The following is a 22,393-nucleotide window of genomic DNA, read 5'->3' on the forward strand; positions in this document are numbered from 1 at the left end:
TTATTAAATTCAAAAATTCATTTCTCTGATACACATTCTACCCCTAAATCTAGGAGGGGGGTGGGAACTAACAATTTTTATTCAATGTTTTTAAAAGCTTCAAATTTAACTCTGGACAAATCATTTTAAAATAAAACTATGTAACACCAAAATAAATAAATAAACAAACCAACAAAACAAATGTTCACAAAGATGTGGAGTTGGAACCCTCATACACTGGCTATGGAAAAATGGGGCAGCTGTTATGGTAGTTTGGCAGTTCTTCAAAATGCTAAATATAACATTACCATATGACACAGCAATTTCACTCCTAGGTATATACCGAAAAGAACTGAAAACAAGGACCCAAATAGATATTTGTATGCCAATGTTAATTGCAGCAATATTCAAAAGAGCTGTAAGGTGATATCAAGCTAAGTGTCAGCCAACAAATGAATGGGTACACAAAACGTGGTATATACATACAATGGAATATTACTCATCTATAAATAAGAATGAAGTTCTGAGACATGCTACAACATGAAAACATCATGCTAAGTGAAATAAGCTAGACACGAAAGAATAAATATTGTATGGTTCCATTTGTGTGAAATATCTAAGTAGGCAAACTCATGGAGACATAAAGTAGATTAGAGATAATCAGGGGTAGTGGGGAGCAGTTATCGCTTAATGATGGCAGAGTTTCTGTTGGGATGATGAAAAAGTTTGGGAAACAATTAGTGGTGATGGTTGCACGACAGTGTGAATGTAATTAATGCCACTGAATTGTATCCTTAATGGCTGAAATGATAAATTTTCTATTTTGCCATAGTTAAAAAGTTTGTCAAAAAAATGAGAGCAAAAAGTAAATAATCCAATTATAATATAGGCAAAAGACTGTATAGAATGTAGGCATTTCACCTAAAAGGATATACAGATGACAAGTACATGCAAAGGTGTTCAACATTATTATCTATTAAGTAAATACTAATTAAAACCATAATAAGATATTACTACAGGGGCGCCTGGGAGGCTCGGTCAGTTGAGCACCTGACTCTTGATTTAGGCTCAGGTCATGATTCCACGGTCGTGAAATTGAGCCCTGTGTTGGGCCCCATGCTGTGCTTGGCTCATACTTGTGCTTTCTCTCAAAACAATAAATAAATAAATAAATAAATAAATAAATAAATAAATAAATAAATAAATGTTATCGAGGGAAATTGAGTAAAGAATACACAGAATATGAGCTTGGCTCACATTCATGCTCATTCTCTCTCTCTCTCTCAAAAAAACAATGTTATCAAGGGAAATTAGGTAAAGGAAACACAGGATCTCTATATTACTTCTTACATGCATATTAATCTACAATTATCTCAAAATTTAAAGTTTAGCATTATATATATTTACATTGTATATTTAATATATTAATTATTAAGTATCAGTAAGTTATTAAAATACATCATTCATATATTTAATATCTGTAGAATATATATTAAATCCAGATACAGATATATGGGTATATATCTAGAAACAATACAAATATCCATCAGTAAGAGAATGAATGAACAAATTGTGACCTAGTCATTCAACAAATACTACTCAGCAATAAAAAGCAATGGACTGCTGATAATGCCACAATAGGGGTGGATCTCAAGATACAAAAAAAGCATTATGTTGCCCAAAAGAAGTCAGACACAAGACAATGCATACTTCTTTTCCACCTATATGAAATTCTAGAACAAGCAGAACCATTCTGTGGTGATCAAAATCAGAATGTGGTTAGCTCTATTAAATGCGTAAAGAAGGGTATGGAAAGAGGCACTAGAGCACTTTCTGGGGTGATGGAAATACCATATATGTTATTTGAGGTGGCAGTTACTCATATATACACAATCGCCAAACGATTAAACTGAACATGTAAAATCTGTGAATTTATGTATGTAAAGTATACAAATAAAACAGCTATAATTTCCTCAAAAAACTTTAAGAACTTCTGTTCATCAAAAGACACTCTTAAGAGACTGCCAAGGCAAGCCAGACATAGAGTAAGAAAATGGATTTGAATAACCAACTAAGGGCTCATATCCAGAATAGAGAACTCCCACAAAACAGGAAAAAAGATGGATACTCCAATAGAAAAATAAGCAAGAGGGGTGCCTGGGTAGCTCAGTCACTTAGGCGCCCGACTCTTGATTTTGGCTCAGGTCTTGATCTCATGGTTCTTGAGATGAAGCCCCGTGTCAGGCTCTGCGCTGACAGTACAGAGCCGGCTTGCACTTCTCTTTCTCTCTCTCTCTCTTTCTCTCTGTCCCACTGCCCCCTCTCGAGCTCTCCCTCCCTCTCTCCCTCCTTCAAAATAAATAAACACTTTTTTTAATGAAAAAGAAGAGACTTGAATAAGCACTTCATAAAACAGAACGTTCCAGGGGCACCTGAGTGACTCAGTTGGTTAAGTGTCCAACTTCGGCTCAGGTCATGATCTCACCGTTTGTGAGTTCGAGCCCCGCGTCGGGCTCTGTGCTGACAGCTTGGAGCCTGGAGCCTGCTCTCAAAAATAAACATTTAAAAAAAAAAAAAGAACATTCAAATAAACACATGAAAAAATTATTAATAAGACTAATCATTAGAAAAATCCAAAGTCAAACCACAATGCGATACCACTACACATATCCACAGAATAGTTTAAATTAAGGACACTAACAACGCCAAGTGCTAGCAAGGATGTAGAGCAACAGGAAGCCTCACGCACTGCTAAGAGGAGTACAAATTGGTTCAATCACTCGAGAAAATTGTTTGGCATTTGCTGTTCACGTTGAAAGTGTGCATCCAGCAAGTCAACTCCTAGGTATATCCCCATCAGAAATGCACACACTGCTGCAAGCAACAAAAGACACATATATGTGCAAGAACATGGCTAACGGTGTCATCTGTAACAGCCTGAAAGTGGAAATAACTCAACCATCCATCGACAGTAGACTAGAAAAATATATTGCAGTATACTTCACAACAGAATACCATGCAGCAATGAAAATGAATGAACTAACATGATCAATCTCACCATCAGAACACAGAATGAAAGAAATCAGTCCAAAAGAATATATACAATGTATGCTATGGGATTCCAATTATATAAAAATCCAAAACTGCCTAAATTATGGTGTTAAGGCATATGTACTTAGGTGATGAATCCAAAAAGAAAAGCAAGGTAGTGATTGCCACAAAGGTCAAAATAATAGTTCCCTATGGGGACAGGAAAAGGATAGTTATGAGGAAGGGGAGCGTGGGAGCTGGCAAAGGTTTATTTCTCTGTCTAGGCGATTAGCTACACAAGCATTTGCTTTGTAATAATTGGTTGAGCTGAACATCTGCCTGATGCATTTTCCTGTGGTATATTCTGTTATATTCATAATAAAAGCAATTTTAAATGAAAGAAAAAGAGAATACACCTAAATGTTTAGGGCCTAAGGGGACAGAAACTCTGGATACTTTTTCTTCTTACTTCTCTGTAGCTGTCTCTTTTTCTCTAACAGCAGGCAAATTAGTGATAAAGAACAAGGAGTCTGGAGTGTGACTTTATCTAAATTCAAATCCCAGCTCTCCCTTATCAGCTACAGGACCTCAGGCAAGTCACTTAACTCTGTAGGCTTCTGTTTCCTTATCTGTGAAATGGGGGTAACAACAGTAAGTACCTTATTGGGCTGGTGTGCACACACAGAACGAAGAGTGCCTGGCCCACCAGGCTGCTATTACAGTGCTAAGTCTAAAGTGAAGAAACACAAGTGAAATCCAGTTTTTGGTGTGTAATACTTTACTGCAATTTCTTAATTCTTCTCTTCTCTGACAGTGAGCACCGTGGGTACAGAGACGATGTCTGTCTAGACCTACTGTCATCCCCAGGGGGCAGCACAGGGACACCGTGAGAAGAGCCCAGGTATTTTGCTTTTAACACAATGCTCTGGTAATGGCATTATGTGGACACCTGACAGCAAACCTTGGCACCCAAGCCCTGCCTCTGTCCTTGCTCCCCCGGGGGAGGATCAAGCCCCCTTAGCTCAGGCATACTAAGTGGCCTAAGAGTAGTTCTCTCCGGGGTCCTGGGTCCCACTGCCTCTAAGCAAAAGTTCTTGGGAACAGCCAGAGCATGGTGAGAAGGACCCTTTGGCCTTGATTCAGGAAAAGGATGAGGATAGGGAACAGAGAATGGGGTTGGGAGACTCCAAGGAAGCACCAAATGTCACCTAACAAACTGAACATGCCTGGATGATGTGGGGTATACCCAGCTCTGATAAGCTGCATGCCTCAAGGGAGCTGGGAAGGCAGTCCCAGGACTGTGGGCAACTGCTGAGCAGCTCCATCAAGCTCTTGTTCCTTGATGGGCCCAAGCCTTGAACTGGCTCTTTTGGGGTTGACATGTTGGAAACTCCTCCCTCTACACAAAGTCCTTTCTCAAACATAAATCCATTTTCTCTTCCTGACAAACCTGTGAGCTACTCACCTGTCTATTTTACAAGGTAGGAGGTTGATATAAACACAAAGAGCTTAGACCAAGGTCATCCAGACTTGACCTCATCCTACACTCCTCTTTCCCTTGTTCCATTTCTCCCCAGGTCTTCCTAGAAAGGCAGGTAGGTGCAACATGGGCCAGGACATCTTAGCCCCAGCAAAGCCTAGGGCATTCCACTTAGCCCTCAAGACCCCACACCGTTTCTCACAACCAAATGTATCAAGAAACGTGTTTGGCGTCTCCCTCAAGGCTACAAAATAGGGAGGACACAGCAGAGATGTCAGGCCCAGACTGTTAATTCAACCCAGACCAGTCTGATTCCAGGGCCCACCAGGGATAGAGCCTTTAGAAGGGTCCCACATGGGAATGCTGTCCAACCCATATGCCAAAGGGCGGCCTGGCACAAAAGCACAAAGGACCCTATGAGAAGAATATGCAGGAAGTAAAGGATTCCCAGAACATGCCGTCATCACCCAGCAGAGAAATGAAGCAGCTTGGGGGCTGTGAGAAAAAGAAGCATAGGGTTTTAAAGCAAAGATATTAGGGTGTCAGGTGAAGAAATGCTACCTAAGGAGCAGGAATTTTAAACCTGGAGCTTCATCAATAGTGGCAGAGGGGTCTGGGGCTCTTTAGGAGGGAGCTGGAAGAAAGGTGGGCTTGGAGCTTACGGGGTAGAAGTGCTGCCTACTACTCCAGAATCAGGTTCCCTGAGGCACATAATCCAGACAGCAGGTCATTACCTCAGGGCTACTGAGATGGGGGGTGGAGGTCAAAAATGACCCCAGGTCCATTTCCAGAATCTATCCCGGCAACTCGCTCACGTCGAAATTAAAAACCCAGGAGACCATGAGCACTGGGTGGTACATGGAAGTGATGAATCCCTGGGTTCCACTCCTGAAACCAGTACTACACTCTTGGTTAACTAACTTGAATTTAAATTTTAAAAAAGTAACTATAAACCCACAGGTGAACAGAATCCTGTTCACAGACTGGACTTCACACCTCAGGACAGCCTCCTTTTCCATTCCCTTGGAAGACACCTAGCCCTCAGAATCCTTCCAACCTCTTGTACTTCTGCTGGGAAGGATGGAACTGCTCACCGCTGGACCCAGAAGGGAGGCAAACTGTTGCACCAGCAGACCAGGTTGAGAGAGGGCAAAGGGCAAAGTCAGCCAGAGAGAGAGAAAGACCTGGACACTGTGGGCAGCTGCACTATCCCAGTAACCTTCTCCATCCCCTTTGCTTCCATGGGCAGCAGCTACTCTGATCAGAACGTGGGATTTGCAGGGAGGGCTGAGATCTCACACAATTAATGTGGACTTTAGCTCCAAGTAGAAATGTGGCCGTTCCAACAAAGTGGACACACTACATCTTGGTTCTCCCCCACTGCGTGGAGTTCTGGGTCCCGGATGTCAATAGTATTAGCCCGTATGCCAACTACATGCGCCAGAGCTGAGCCTGATTCGACTGGATTTTCTCTTGATTTAATTTCACAGAGACATCACTGTACAATTTCCAGGGGCCTAGTAGGAGACAGGCAGTGCTGAATATGCAGCCAGAGATGAGTAACAGCCAGTCCTCTGTTTTCAAGCTTACATTCTGTGGTAAACTATACAGAGAGCCACCTCTGCACACTTTCTACAAGAGACTGCATTCACCCACGTGACATCACATCTAAAATCAAATCCCCGGGGTGCCTTGGGTGGCTCAGTTGGTTAAGCATCCATCCAGCTCTTGATTTCAGTTCAGGCCACAAGCTCATGGTTTGTGGAACCAGGCCCCATGTCAGGCTCTGCACCGACAGTGTGGAGACTGCTTGGGACTCTCTCTCTCCCTCCCTCCCTGTGACCTTCCCCAGCTCATGCTCTCTCTCTCAAAATAAATATTTAAAAAATGATAAAATTTTTAAAAAATCAAAATCCCAGTTACAACATGCCTGCCTGCACAAATTCAAAATGTCTGGTCTGTTTCCATCTGTCTCACAAATTTCAAAACATTCCTTTTCAGGTAAGACACAGAAACAGAATCTAAAGGGTAACCTATTATGCTATTATTTCCAACATTCGACTCAGAGCACCTAGTCTGCCCAGACTGTGACGTGGAGAGAAGAGAGCAGACAGCACACATAAGTAGGCTATTCTGGTGCTTTCAGACTCAAATGTGGGTCTTGTTTGCATCATCCAGTTCTATTTGTGCCTCCTTTGCCTCATACAATCCAACAAATTGATTCCAATACAGAAAAGTTCATCACATTATTTCTGAATCAAAAATTGGAAACCATCGAAACAGGAAAAGAGCTAACTAAATTATATAGCTTCTAGATGTTTTTAAAGAATATTAATGATATGGAAGATGTTCATGATTTTTTAGGTAACGAGCAAGACACAAAACCCTAGAGGAGATCAAATTTACTTAAAAGTTGTAACATACACCTGTATGTCTGAATTATATATATATTTATAGCCCAGCAGCTCAGGTGCCTAAGACTTGGACAGCATTTTCTTTTTTAAGGTTTTTTATGTTATTAAAGTAATCTTCACATGGGACTCAAATTCACAACCCTAAGATCAAGAGTCGGGTGCTCTACCAGCTGAACCCGCCAGGCATCCTACTGGCAGCATTTTTAATCGATGTATGATGTGACACTCCAAACATCAAAGACTACTTGACTGCAGCACACTGGGGCTTAGAACGCAGAGACTGTGCTAAGAGGAAGAGCACAAGAACGCTAGATCCACTAAGAGAGGATGAGCCTCCTGATTGGGGAGCCTTCGACAGGGAAACAGGAAGGCCAGGATGCCAGAAAGTACACACTGATTTAGCTGCTTTACTTTTCTTTGCAATCCTACTTTACCACATTTTCAATAATCTTCACTACACAGCAGAATATTGGGCCTAAAGTAGGATTTAGAAATCTAAGGGGAATTCATAGAGTACTACCACTAAAAGGAACAAAACCAAGCTGGCTTCCTCCCAAACAAAGCACTACCCCTCTGTCACCACCCATATGAAGGGTTCCATCATGCCATCACTAAAATGAAACACACTTATAAAATCATAGACTTATATTTTTGCCATTTATTTTTAAAATCTTATTCAAAATATTAAATAATACAATTTCAGATATGAAAAGTTACTGCCATAAAACAGTTCAGGTATATTTCCATTGTGCTGCCCTTCCTTATCAGGACAGTAAATTGTCCACCTGAAAGAAATGGTGGACTGCCCCGCTTCTTCCATCTTTACACAAAGCTCATGCCCACTGGCTCACCCGGACTTTCTGAGTGGGTGTTTAACATATATTAGGGGTTATGTTTTCTACAAAGTTGCAGTGACACTTGTAAGTCAACCATGGTTCAAATCACATATGTACATATTGATCAATTCTTTATTATAGAAAGACAGGGTAAAACAAAATACAGTAAATAATTTCCAGTTGCTGTGAAAAACAAAACAGAAGAAAATAAAACAAGTACAGGGGGAGAAAAAGTCAGTGCACACATATACCCTCTATGTATACAAACCATTTCATTCAGGTATAATTTTAATTTGAAAGGCCTAGATACAGAATTACTTAAGTGATAATGACCCCTAAAATTTATTCAAACTTACTATAAAGTAATAGACAACATGAAAAAATCTGATATAATTTTAAACTCTGCTCCTTGCTTAGAAGCTTGGAGGAACCCGTGCTACAATCAATTGCTGACTAAAAGCAACTGTATGTGTATTTAATATTTTGCCACAATTTCTGCCTCTAAATTTAATTCAGTAATTTAAGCCAAAATATGGTGTCTCTATAACATTTTATCTATATCCACTGCAAACTGCAGAGTCTCTCTATTGCCAGAATTTCTAGAGACATTTATTAATATGTTACCTAAAACTGTGGTCAGATTGAGCATTATCATTATCTTAAGTTATGTTTAAATCATCCAAAAATATCCAAAGCGATTTTCCTGGAAGAAAAAATGTTACTTATATGCCAAGCGCTATTATACGCATCCTTGTACATTAACAGTTTGGGATCACAAAATGTGTGCTTATAAAACAGTATTTGGATGGCAGAAAGAGAATCGGAGCCAGCAGTACCAGATATGTTAGGATTTAGTTACAAGGTTGGGATCTTGTAAAACTAGTATTACTAACACTTCCAGAAGGAGAACAATAAAGAAATCTAAAACAAAACTAATATAATGCTTAGCTCCACATTCTGGACACCTGATTGAATTTACCTCTAAATGTGTAGATAAAAAATTATATACTCCTTGTTTGTGACATTTCATTTCGAAAGCACCAAGGCAAAATAAAGAGAGACCCACCTCTCATTTAAGTACCAACTGCCTATGGCAAACATCTGCACAATATTATATAAAAAAGTCAAGCAAATAAAGTTACATAATAAGCAAACTCAAATCACAGTGCTTTAAAAAATATAATCATTGGTAATCTTCAGCGAAGGCATTGCCTCATTAACATTCTGGTCTAGACGATGATATTCCACTGTTTTGGAACAAAGACCATCACGCCATTTCCTACTCTGAACCAGAAGGAAAATCTGGAAAAGAACAAAATAAATTAGATGTGGAAAAAACAAAGTGGAGGATATACTGAAAATATGTATAACAAGTGCACTCTCCCTCTCTCCTAGTTTCCTAAATATGGAAAATAAAATAACAACAAAAGGACTGTATTTTTCATCTTGTAAACAAAGTTAAACAGTGCTTCTCAAATTTTATGTACAGAGTGCTTGCTGAAGACTGATTCCTGGGTTCTATCTGCAGAGATGAGTTAGTAGATCACAGTGGAGCCCAGGAGCCCACTTGTTGGCCCAACATTCAACACTGGGTTAGAGTATCACTGGCATTCAAAATAAACATGTAGGGGTGCCTGGGTGGCTCAGTCAGTTAAGCCTCTGACTTTGGCTCAAGTCATGATCTCACAGTTCACGGGTTCAAGCCCCACATCGGGCTCTGTGCTGACAGCTCAGAGCCTGGAGCCTGCTTCGGATTCTGTCTCCCTCACTCTCTGCCCATCTCCCACTTGCTCTCTCTCTCTATCTCTCTCTCTCAACAATAAACAAATATTTTAAAAATGATAATAATAAAATAAACGTGTAATACCTTTATAACAAGGAAAAAGTTATTAAAATATCATTAAGTTCAATGCTTAATTAAAAGTATTAAATTAACAATCTTTCTCCACATGTATTCCCACTGAAGTAGCAATGCTAACTTAAGACCTAAGTGGTTTTTTTTTTTTAAAAACCACTGGGCTTTGGATTTGTTCATTAAAAAACAATTTGACTTCTTTTTCAGAAGCATACAAGGTAAAGCATTCTAATTTGTAAAAATACACCAGAGATTTATATTGATTAGACATCTTGATATTTTACCATCAATTTAAACTTGACTAAAAAAGAAAAAAATTCTGAATCATCAAAAATATTCATAAGAAATATAACGGAGATAATAAAGGACAAATAGAGGGGATGAAAACCCCAAACTTACCTTCCTTTTGTTGTGATATGTAATGTAAACAACAGCAATACAAAAAGCAAAAATAATAAGATGAAAAAAGAAATGGCTATCTTCCTCTTCAATATTTGAGGATGGGGTCTTAAAAGATCTCACTGACTGTTCAATTTCCATGTAGTTCCTGTTTTCTTCCAGAGCTTCACTGGACTCATCGTCCCTGGGGCTGGTGGTCCAGTCATAGTCTGGTTCTCCATAGTCTCCATTGTCCAGAGTGTCTTTGGCGGTAGATGGAGAACTATTGAGCGTAAGAAGATCCTCCTCCTCTATGCTGGGATCTTCATTGTTATCTGCCTCCTCTTGAGACAGGGAAGTAGTAGGTGAGGGATGAGGGGCCACAGATGCCCCTCCACCTTTCTCTGTACTAGTTGTGGGACGGAGAGTGGCGCTGATTTGGGAGACAGAAAGTTTGGTTTGGTTTTCATGTGTTAAAGCACTCATATTTGGAGCAGAGACATCTGGCTGGAGTACAGTTTGGCTCAGCAAATCAGTCTGTGGTACAGCTAAAATGGTGAATAAAAAACATTAAACAGAAATCTCCAACTTTATCTCCATCAAGCTAGAAGCATATTTGCCTAAATTTTTTGCTAAGCATTTTTTTGCCAAATCCCTCTTTCTCTTGAGAATTTGTTAATAAGTCTCAACAGCCAGCCATCAGTCACATTTCTTCTTAGTCAATTATTCATCAGATAATAACTCTTTAGCCAAAAAGTAACAACTACATTACACAGCCTGTCACAGAAAGAAAAAGAATAGAGAGGGATGACTTTAGGTCACAATGGTGAAATCCACACAAAGTTGTTATGCATCCCCTGTTTTCATTTTACAAAGAGGTTGGACTCCAGTAATCCTTGCCTAGACTGCACCTCATCCCCAGAACAGAAAGATCGGTGGCTGATCCTAGCTCAAGTAGGTCACAAACCAGATACGGAATGTGAGCCTAAATATTTCCAATACAACAAATTTAAGAGAAGCTATAAGCAAGCTGTAGGTAGCATTTCTAAATGATACTAGAACCAGAACACTTCCTCTCCCAATTTTTTTTTTTTTTAAGTATTCTTAGGAAGGACTAAGGGAAAACTCCTGAAAGGGAAGAAATGGAAATTGGAAACTTGAAAACTAAGTGTGAACTAGACTTTTCACGATTGGGGAAGGCAATCCAGGTATGGGAATAACACCAAATACATACAAGCTCTTATTTCCCTGTACTCCTACCCACTCAGTGTGGTTTACTTAAGTAGTTTAAATTATTTAGAGAAGTAACTCTACACAGCAAAAGTTTAGAAGAATCCCTGCTGAAATTTAACAGTGTCTCTAATTTATAAGCTAATGTAATATCTGTTGAAGAACTTCAAGAATATCCATTATACTTGTAAAAAAGAAAAAAATGGGGAGGGGGGCGCCTGGGTGGCTCAGTCGGTTAAGTGTACAACTTCAGCTCGGGTCACGGTCTGGTGGTTTGTGAATTTGAGCCCTGCGTCAGGCTCTGTTCTGACAGCTCAGAGCCTGGAGCCTGTTTCAGATTGTGTGTCTCCTCCTGTCTCTGCCCCTCCCATGCTCATACTCTATCTCTATCTCTCAGTAATAAAATAAATGTTAAAAAATTTAAAAAAAAAAAAAAAAAAAGAATGGTCACGTGAGATCTAAAAATACACAGATACTATTTTAACATCTATCAAATTATACTAAAATATTTTATAGGGGTAAAATTAAACCAAATAATTCCTGGGCTTTCACAAACATGTGCATGCACATAAATTAAGAATCTAACAGACCACTCTCTGTTCGAACATGTAATACCTGAATACATGAATACACTCTGGTTTGTGTATCATAGATGACACCTATTTTGTATGGAAAAAATAAATAGCTAGTATCAACTGGACTGAATGGAATCTCTTAGAAAAAATAATTTAATAAATTGGTAAAAAAAAATTAGTAAATGAGTAACACTCTCTTAAATATTTTCAACAATTGATTCCTTGAAACTTTCCATTAGAAGAAAGAAACAGGGCCTATAGGTGAGTACATTATTCAGAAAATTATTAACAGGAATTTGTTAAAATAATTTTTACATTTGTCACTTCAAATAAGTTATGATTCAGACATTTACAAATTATTATTTCTCTGGTATATTTAAATTTCCTGCCAAAGTTGGTGAAAATATGATTTAAAATATAATTTTTTTAAGTTGGGAGCGAACTAACTAACCTTGACTTTTTTTAAAAAATCGTTTTTTCTTAAAAAATAAATAAATAAATAAATAAAAAATCGTTTTTCTATACATCACTTTTAGAATAATCATGTATAGTGCTCGCTTCGGCAGCACATATACTAATATAGAATTATCATGTATATCTAAAGGACACAAGCTGATAAGGGTGGCAGTGATTATAATTCTCCCCACCTCCTACCCATCTCCACGTCTAGAAACCCATCCACTGTGCACTCTAGAATTCAGTCAAATATCAGCAAATCCCTTCCTTTATCCTTCACTCTGTTGTGATAACTGAAACCTGGCTCTCCCTTAAAGATACACTTTCCCTGAAGCCCTTTTAATTAACAGCTGTTTTTTCACCCACATCCTTACACCACTGCGTTTGGAAAAGGGGGGAAACTGTTCTGGGGTGGGGCATGGGGTGTGTGGGGGCGGGGGAACCTTCCAGACTATTCTCCCTTTCCCCTCCCTAAATGCACCAGCCTTGATTCTCCTATCATCAGCTATCACCCACTAACCTTTGTCCACCAACTCCCGGTCACAGTTCCTATTCTTCTGGCTCTAGAGTTCATGCTACCCAGGTGCTCCTGTCTTGATTTCAAATCCTTGCCCCCTCTTCTGATGACCAGCCCTCCCCCTTACCTTAACCTGTCACACCATGGTCACTATCATCACAACTCTTCCATAATCTCAATTTCATGCATCCTCCTACTTGCTGACGTAACCACCTATCCTTCTAATTCATTCCCTGGTATCCTGAATCTATCAGGACCTACAGTTCTGATTCTACCATCTTTTCAGTCCCTCATGGCCACCATCCCACCCTTGCCCAATATCTTTGCCCTCCCTCTTTACCCAGATTCAATTTTATAGTCAGCACTATGCATCCCTTACATACACCTCCAATCCCCATCCCCTTGCTCACTTTGTTCCACTCACTTGGCAAGGCTACATCCCAAGTAAAATCAAACTCTCTGACCACTCCCTGTTGCACCAACTGGCTGAACTTGGCTGGAAATAAATACAAAACCATGTCACCATTTTTATTTCATTTTAAATTCAGTGCCAAAAATTCAAGTGTATGTGTAATGCTACTGGCAATTATACTGTATTTTTCTAGTCCATTCACCCTCTTGCTCCCTTAGGAGACCATTCACAAGTTCCTCTGTTCTCCCAACACCTTCTCTGTTGTCCTCATTTTCACTGGCATCACTTCCTAACTTCTCAGAGAAAAAGGAAGCCATGAGAAGAGAACTTCCATTAATTACCAGAACTCTAGACTCATAAATCCACTACTACTTGACATCTCCTCTTGATGTCTGACATTCAAATTAACATATTCAAAATGAATTCTTACTTTGGCTTCTAGGAAGATGGAGTAGAAAACTTTTCCCTATTTCTCCAGTGAAAAAACTAACTCTGCATATTATATGTAAAATAGCTTAAGAAGACTGAAAGGTGGAGAGAATACAGCAGAATGGTTAGAGACCTCAAGATTTGAGAAACAACCTAGTAGTGACTTTCCTGGATTTTCTTTTTACCTCATATATTCTAGACTTGTACCTGAAGAAGACAGCAACCTGGAAACGGCAAGGAGTATGGACAAAAACATGCCATCCCCTCCCCCCAAAAAAGCTCTCTCTCTAAAAGATCAGGAGAGACGCAGCCTCGTAAGAAAGAAAACTTCTAGACAATGACTGCTCTACTCGAGGCAAACACCCACAAAAAAACAAAAAACAAATAACAAAAAAAAACTGTGGCTCTACTCACATCCACACCAACAAAGGCCAAGTAGAAAGCCTAGATTTCCACCCTCAGCAGGCTGTAATAAGGTGCCTCTTCCCCTCCACAATAATGTTGTCAGAACAGGCCTAATGGAGAGTCAAGACTTTAACCATCACCCAACAGTAATGAGGCCACTCCCACCACTATGTAAGTACAGGCCATCAGTGGAGACAGAACTCCCATTCTTGTCTAGAAGTAACAAGAAAACTACCACTCTTTGGGTGACAACAGAGATCAAATGGAGACTCCAGATTCCTACCTCTATCTGACAATAATGTGCAGTAATTCCCTCCTCCCCTGCCAGAGTTATGTCATAAAAAGCTAACCAAAAGAGAAAGTTTAAATAAGACCAGAGTCTTGAAAATACAAACTACTACAACTCACTCAGTATGAAATACATCATTTGAATACCCCTATTATCATTAAGGAAACTGAATCCTTAATTTTAAAATTCCCAAAAAATTAATCTCCAGGCTCAGATGGTTTCATTGCGAATCCTACCAAATGCTTAAAGAAGAATTCTCACCAATTCTACAGAATCTCCTCCAGAGAATAGGAGGGAACATTGTTCAATTCATTTTATGAAGCTAGTATTATTATCCTGATACCAAAACCAAAAACCCTACAGAAAAAGAAAACTACAGACTGGTATTTTTCATGAAAATAGCTGCAAAAGTCCTTAGGAAAATATTAGCAAATAGAAACCAGTAATACATAAAAAGAATGATATTCTATGAACAGTGAGGGTTATTCCAGCAATGCAAAAGTGATTCAATATTCAAAAATCAATCAATGCAATCCACCATATTAAGCTAAATGAATCTTCATATAAGTCTCATATCTTCTACAAAACTTAACTAAAAATGGAACATGGGGGAACCTGGTGGCTCAGTCAATGAAGCATGTGACTCTTGAAGTAGGGGTCATATGTTCAAGCCCCACAGTGGGTGTACAGATTACTTAAAAAATAATAATAGTAATAATTACTAAATAAATAAAAATAAAAGTGGATCACAAATTTAAATGTAAAATGCAAAACTATAAAATGTGTAGAAAAAGACAAAGGAAAATATCTATGGAATCCAGGACTAAGCACAAATTTGTAGACCTGACACCAAAAACACAATACATAAAAGAAAAAAACCCATAAATTGGATTCTATCAAAATGAAAAACTTTTGCTCCATGGAAAGACTTTCATGGGAGGATGAAAAGATAAGCTACACAATGGGAGAAATATTTGTAAGGCCCAACCCAACAAAGGAAGAGTATCCAGAACACATAAAGAAATCTGAAAACTCGAGGTGCCTGGGTGGGTCAGTTGGTTAAGTGTCCGACTTCAGCTCAGGTCATAATCTCCCAGTTCGTGAGTTCCAGCCCCGCCTCGGGCTCTGTGCTGACAGCTCAGAGCCTGGAGCTTGCTTCGGATTCTGTGTCTCCCTCTCTCTCTGCCCCTCCCTTGCTCCCACTCTGTCTCTCTCATTCTCTCTCTCTCAAAAATAAACATTAAAAAATTTAAAAAAAAAAGAAATCTGAAAGCTCAAAAATGAAAATGGAAACAATCCAATTAGAAAACAGGCAACAGACACAAAGGCACATTTCACTGAAGAGAATATACAGATGGCAAATAAGCATGTGAAAAGGTATTAGCCACTAAGGAAACACAAATTAAAACCACAATAAAGATATCACTACACAACTATCAGAATGACAGTAAAATAAAAAGTAATGACAACACCAAATATTGGCAAAGATGCAGGGAAGCTAGATCATTTCTATGTTGCTGGTGGTAACACAAAATAGGACAACTATGCCAGAAAACACGTTGGCAGTTTCTTTTTTTTTTTTTAATGTTTTTATTTATTTTTGAGACAGAGACAGAGCATGAGCAGGGGAGGGGCAGAGAGAGAGGGAAACACAAAATCCAAAGCAGGCTCCAGGCTCTGAGCTGTCAGCACAGAACCCAACGTGGGGCTCGAACTCACGAGCTGTGAGATCATGACCTGAGCCGAAGTCAGACACTCAACCGACTGAGCCACCCAGGTGTCCCAGTTTGACATTTTCTTAAAAAACTAAGTATCTAACTACCACATGACCCAGCAATTGCATGCCTGAACATTTATCCCAAAGAAATGAAATCTTAGGATCACACAAAAAATCTGGACATGAATGTTTACTTCATATTAATCATAACACTCAAAAACTGGAAACAACCTAGACATCCTTCAAAGGATGAATGTTTAAACTAAGTGTAGTGTGGCTACATGATAATGGAATATTACTCAGCAATTAAAAAAAAAAAAAACAAACTACTGACACATGAAACAACTTGATGAATCTCCAGAGAATTATGCTAGGTAAAAAAAGCCAAGTCCAAAAAGTTATATACCATATGATTTCATTTATATCACATTCTCAAAATGACAAAATTAAAGAAATAAATAACAGATTAGTGGTTGCCAGGATTTCAGGAGGGAGTAGGGAAAGGAAGGACATGGGAGTGACTATAAAAGGGCAACATGAGAGGTTGATGGAAATGCTCTTTATCTTGACTAGCAATGTCAGTGTCCTGACTATGATACTGTACTACAGTTTCTTAAGATGTAACCACTAGGGAAAATGAGTAAAGGGTATACAGGATCTGTATTACTTCTTACAATTGCAAGTAAATCTACAATTATTTCAAAATAAAAAGTTTTAAGAAATGAATTTTACTTCCCACACAAAAAGAAAAAAAAAAAAAAAACTTGCTCTACCTCCAGTCCAGATTTCAGTTAGTGGCAATTCCTTTTTTCTAGTTACTGAAGAAAAAACCCTGTAATCATTATGTTCTTAATATCCCACAACAAATCTGTTACCCTACCTTCAAAGTGTATTAAAATTTAAAGACTGTTCACCTTTTAACTGGTACTGCCTAGTCCAAGCCACTATCATCTTACCTGGCGTATTACAGTAGCCTTCTAACTAATCTGCCTGCTTCTACCCTAACTCCTACTGTCCACTCTCAACACAACAGCTCAAGTCATCATCACATTTGAGAATGTGATATAAGTTCAATGTGATTAAGTTTGATGTTGCTCCTCTGCTTAAAACCCTCTGAGAGCTCTCCATCTCTCAAAAGTGAAATTCCAAGTCTTTGTAATAGCCTACAAGATCCTACAGGATCTGGAGCCTCAATCTTATCTCTTATCTCCCAAACTCCTCTATTCCTGTTGCCTACTTAACGGATAGCAATCAATGTTTATAGAATATGCTTTTGACCCAATTCTCACCACAAACCCTACACCACTTCTCATGTAGGATCTTTGCACCTATCACACCCTCTGAAAAGCCTTTCCCATAGTTTCAGCCAGGAAAAACCCACTCATTCTTCTAAGGGTATCGTCAATGTTAACACATTTGTTGTTGTAACTCCAAAACCTAGCACCAAGTAGGAGCAGAATTAGTAAGTATTGTTCAAAGAGTAAAAACTTGGAAGTAATACACAGAAAACAAATGAAAAATTCATCTGAAACATTTGATGCAAATTAGATCAACCTCCTAGACCTCCACTCCTTCAAATCAGAGAATATGATCTAGTCAGAAATGAAGGGTATGCAGAACAAAGTGAGAACTCTGACTTCATGGATTTAATTGTTGAGCTTCTACAATCATATACAGTACTTTAGACTTCTAAATGTTCCATTTCTGTCCTTTCCTATTTGATATTACCTCCCTCATTAAAACAACATTTTAAAAATAACTTTCTACATTTAATTCTCTTCTATGGGTCCCTTTAAAAAACTGTCTTAATGGCCTGGCAAGACTTAATCAGAAGGTGATCATCCAGTGATCCAAAATAATGCTTATATTAATTTTTTTAGATTTTGTCAAAATAAAAATGTAGAACTTTAAAATCCTTACAGATTGCCAAGAATATACCTGAGAACTGAAATTTTAAGAAACCTAATATGGAACAAGTTTAAATACATCTAATGGAGTAACTTCCTAACTTTCTATGCTTATTTGAAGTTTGGGACTCAACATCTCCTATCTAGACTATAAGTTTCATATTAAAAGAGTAATTACTTTGAAATCACACTACTCCAAGGCATGCTTAAAAAAACACTTAACACTACCCAAACCTTTACAAATGCTATGCTGTACTAAAATGTAGCTGCTTCCCCCTTAGAAGCATATATGTTAGTTTACATTTAAATTATTTTCAGTAGGGAATAATATGAATTTTAAATTGACATAAACACTTAATAAAAAAGAAAAAGATTACCTAAAATGTCCCAGTATGGTTGGAGCAATATTTATGAGGGTCTAATAAGTAAAAACAAAGACAAGAAGACACCTTAATACTCCAAACTACCCCCTCACTTGCCCCTCTCCACAAGATTTCCAACCATCTCTTAAAGGGAAAAGTTCTTCCTGCAACTACAGTTACCAGCTACATATCCCTCAGGCTGTCTGTCTTTAGCATCTCAGTAAGAAATATAAATGTTTAAATGTTAGTTGTTCTCTTAAATGATTAAATAACCAAAGCAATTATGCTACATAAGTACTTTAGGAACAGGAATATCTGCATCGATCAGAGAAATCCTAGTTCTATTTTAGTCATTATTAAAGAGCTTTGGGAAAATGGACCTCAGTTCTTCCCCAGAGACTTACAAATGCTTCTGGGACAGTGGATGCCCCACCCTCAGTGCTGCTGAGGAAACCTAAGGAAGTAACCAGAGCACTATAGCAGAGAAACGTGTAGCTAGACAGCCCCTGTTGGCAAATAAGAAAATTGCTATCCCATTCACCATGTTTTTCATCTGAAAACTGAAAAAAGATTTAAGGAAAAAAGCAGGACCGTGTCTTGGCCTGAAAGAAAAAAGAGATTACTAAATAAAATATTGCTTAATCATTACAAATTCTTATTAATAGATTTGTTCCCCCGAAGTCTCAAGCCCTAGTTTACAGATTTATTTCCTGATAAAGGCTTCAATATCTTCATTCACAATGTAACATTTCTAAGAAAAGAAATATTTAATCATGCAGCATTATTTACAAAAGCCAAGATATGGGGACTCCTGGATGGGTCAGTCGGATGAGCATCCAACCCTTGATTTCAACTCAGGTCATGATCCCAGGGTCATGGGATAGAGTCCCACATCGAGCTCTACACTGAGCATGAAGCCAGCTTAAGATTCTCTCTCTCCCTCTTCCCCTCTGCCCCACTCATGCTCTCTCTCTCTCTCTCTAAAAATAATCATAGCCAAGATATGGAAACAACCTAAATGCCCATGGATAGATGAACACATAAAGAATATGTGATATATATATCACATATATATGTGTGTATATATATATATACACACAAGAGAATATTACTCAGCCACACACACCCAAAATGAAATTTTGTGACAACATGGATGGACCTTGAAGGCATTATGCTAAGTGAAATAAGTCAGAGAAAGACAAATATCATATGATTTCACTTATATGTGGAGTCCAGAAAAAAATCAAAACAAAACAAACAAGCAAACAAACAAGCCATACTCATAGATATAGAGAAGAGACGGGTGGTTGCCAGAGGGGAGTAGATAGGAGGTTGGCGAAATGGATGAAGAGCATCAAAAGGTACAAACTTCCAGTTACAAAATAAGTAAGTCATGACGATGTAATATAAGGCTTGGTGACTACAGTCAATACTACAGTAATGCATATTTGGAAGTGGCTAAGAGAGTAAATCTTAACAGCTCTCATTACAAGAAAAAAAAATCTGTAACTCTGTATGGTGAATGGTAGAGCTGCGGTGGTGATCAGTTCCCAGTGTATACAAATAGTGAATTATTGGGGCGCCTGGGTGGCTCAGTCGGCCAAACTGGCTCAGGTCACGATCTCACTGTCCGTGGGTTCGAGCCCCTCGTCGGGCTCTGTGCTGACGGCTCAGAGCCTGGAGCCTGTTTCAGATTCTGTGTCTCCCTCTCTCTGACACTCCCCCGTTCATGCTCTGTCTCTCTCTGTCTCAAAAATAAATAAACGTTAAAAAAAAAAAAAAAATTTTTTAATAAAAAAAAATATTGAATCATTATGCTGTACACCTAGGACTAACATAACGTAATATGCCAATCATATCTCAATAAATAAAAACTTTCAAATAAAAAAATTTTAATTTTAAATCTTTTTTTAAAATTTTAAATAGAAGTTTTTAAATGTTTTAAATGAAATAATCAAATCCTACAACTCTGTTAAAAATGAAGCAGTCTTGGGGCGCCTGGGTGGCTTGGTCGGTTAAGCGTCCAACTTCGGCTCAGGTCATGATCTCACAGTCCGTGAATTCGAGCCCCGCATCGGGCTCTGTGCTGACAGCTCAGAGCCTGGAGCCTGTTTCAGATTCTGTGTCTCCCTCTCTCTCTGCCCCTCCCCTGTTCATGCTCTGTCTCTCTCTGTCTCAAAAATAAATAAACATTAAAAAAATTTTAAAAAAAAATGAAGCAGTCTTGCCCAGCTAACCCAGGACACAGGGAACCATGTTTACAAAGAATCTCCCTTGTTGCATTCTCCCTCTCCTCCTCGTAAACCCCTCAGGAGCCCAAAGCCCCAGTATTCTGGCTCTTTACCAAGCACCAGAACCTCCCAGATCTGAGAGATGAAGCAGTACCTTAAGATAGCGTTTTCCCCTTCACTTTTGCTCTCCGAAATATTCCATCAGCTCAGTCTGGTCACTGCCCCTGCCCACCTCGATCTTTACCACTTACCCGCCCCGTTCTGGAAAACCCCCACACTCCCCTGGCCCTGCCAGACCGCTGGGTACCTCCCCCCACCTAGGGAACGTGTCTAGACACCACACCTCCTAACCACGGCCATCTCCTCAGCATCTGTTCCCTCTGCCCCCTCATAACTCCTCCTTCCAAGCAATTTTGGAGACCCCCCACCACCGCCACTCCCTGTGCAACGCCTTCTTCAAGACTCTGTGGATAACACCACCACTCCTCCCTCACGCCCATCTCCATACTCTGCTGCCCGGATTCCCACATCTCTCAACCCCGCATCTCGGGCCTCTCAGAAACCCCACCTCCTTAGACTCCATCAGACAGCCTACCCTCCCTCCTCGGCGCCTAGAGACCCTGCCCCATCTGGACATCGCCATCTGCTCAGGACACCCGGAAGCGCCCTTTCCCTGGCCGGGCCTGTCTCTCCGCCCGCGCGGCCCTCCCGCGCCCGCCCTGCCGCCGCGCCCACTTTACCACTGGACAAGGTGGCGGACGCAAGCAGGAGCGCCAGGACGAGCGGCTGCGCCAACCCTCCCGGGACCTGGAGGCCGGGCGAGTACCGCAGTTTCGCTTGCACGGTTCCCCTCATCCTCCTCAAGACAGCAGCGGCCATAACGGACTCCGCCGGGAGCCTGCGTTGTTGCTAGGCTCTACGTCATGACATCAGACACTGCGTAAGGCACCACAGCACGTACGTCCCAACGTGATGACGTCGCAGCCCAGAGGGGCGCTCCGGAAACCGGGTTAAAGAGGAAGGGTAGTGGGAATTTCAGCGAGGGGTAGGTCTCGCCTCAGCCCCTTTCGGGTCGAGGTTGTAAAGTGAAAGATGTAGAGAGGTTCAGAGTGAGCCTCTTTCTGCCTGCCACGTGATGGGATACTATTACAGCTCATGAAAGTATTTTAAAACATTGAAGGGTTTTTGTTTTGTTTGTTCGTTTAGAGATTTTATTTGGGGGGCTCCTGGGGGGCTCAGTCGGTTAAGCCTCCGACTTCCAAGGGGGTCATGATCTCAGAGGTCGTGAGTTCCAGCCCTCCATGTGGCTGTCTGCTGTCAGCACAGAGCCCACTTTGGATCCTCTGTCTGCTTTTCTCTCTGCCACACCCTACCCCCACCCCGTCTCTCACAAAAATAAACTTTTTTTTTTTATTTTTAATTTTTAAGTAATCTCTACACCCAAAGTGGGGCTCGAACTCACAACCCTGAGATTAAGAGTTGCGTGGTCTACACACTGAGCCAATCAGAGGCCCCTAAAATATTGTTAAAAGGAAGACCCAACTGGGTAATAGACTGGTCTGGAAGAGGAAGTAACCGCCTTCCCTCTCCCAAAGGCAACGGAAACACAGATGTTCACATTTGCCATATCTGGGTGGTGGAATTATAGGTAATGTTTTACTTTTTATCTTTTTCCTAACCATTTATTCCTTCAACAAATACTTAGCACCCTTTCATATTTCATTGTATAGCTGTTAACAATACAAACCACATACCTTTGTGGAGTTTATTTTCTTGTGAAGAAGAGGATAGTGTAAGATATACACTATACAATGGGAGTGGTGTTATGGAGAAAAAGCAGGAAAGCGGGGTAGGAAGTAGGGTGCAAACAGCTTCCAGATTTCCTAAAATA

At 39.7% G+C, this 22,393-nt stretch overlaps 1 protein-coding gene across 1 annotated transcript; it reads right to left on the minus strand.

Annotated features, from left to right (window-relative positions):
• Nucleotides 1–7,546: 7,546 nt before the first annotated feature.
• Nucleotides 7,547–21,434, minus strand: CA1H5orf15 (chromosome A1 C5orf15 homolog). Its single transcript, XM_042935058.1, has 3 exons — nucleotides 21,243–21,434; nucleotides 9,994–10,520; nucleotides 7,547–9,041 (listed from the first exon to the last, which is right to left on the minus strand). The coding sequence occupies exons 1-3, from the start codon at nucleotides 21,379–21,381 to the stop codon at nucleotides 8,910–8,912; spliced, it is 798 nt and encodes a 265-aa protein (XP_042790992.1). The 5' UTR covers nucleotides 21,382–21,434; the 3' UTR covers nucleotides 7,547–8,909.
• Nucleotides 21,435–22,393: the final 959 nt, after the last annotated feature.

The sequence above is a fragment of the Panthera leo genome, chromosome A1 (genome assembly GCF_018350215.1).
Source record: "Panthera leo isolate Ple1 chromosome A1, P.leo_Ple1_pat1.1, whole genome shotgun sequence".
Classification (NCBI taxonomy): domain Eukaryota; kingdom Metazoa; phylum Chordata; class Mammalia; order Carnivora; family Felidae; genus Panthera; species Panthera leo.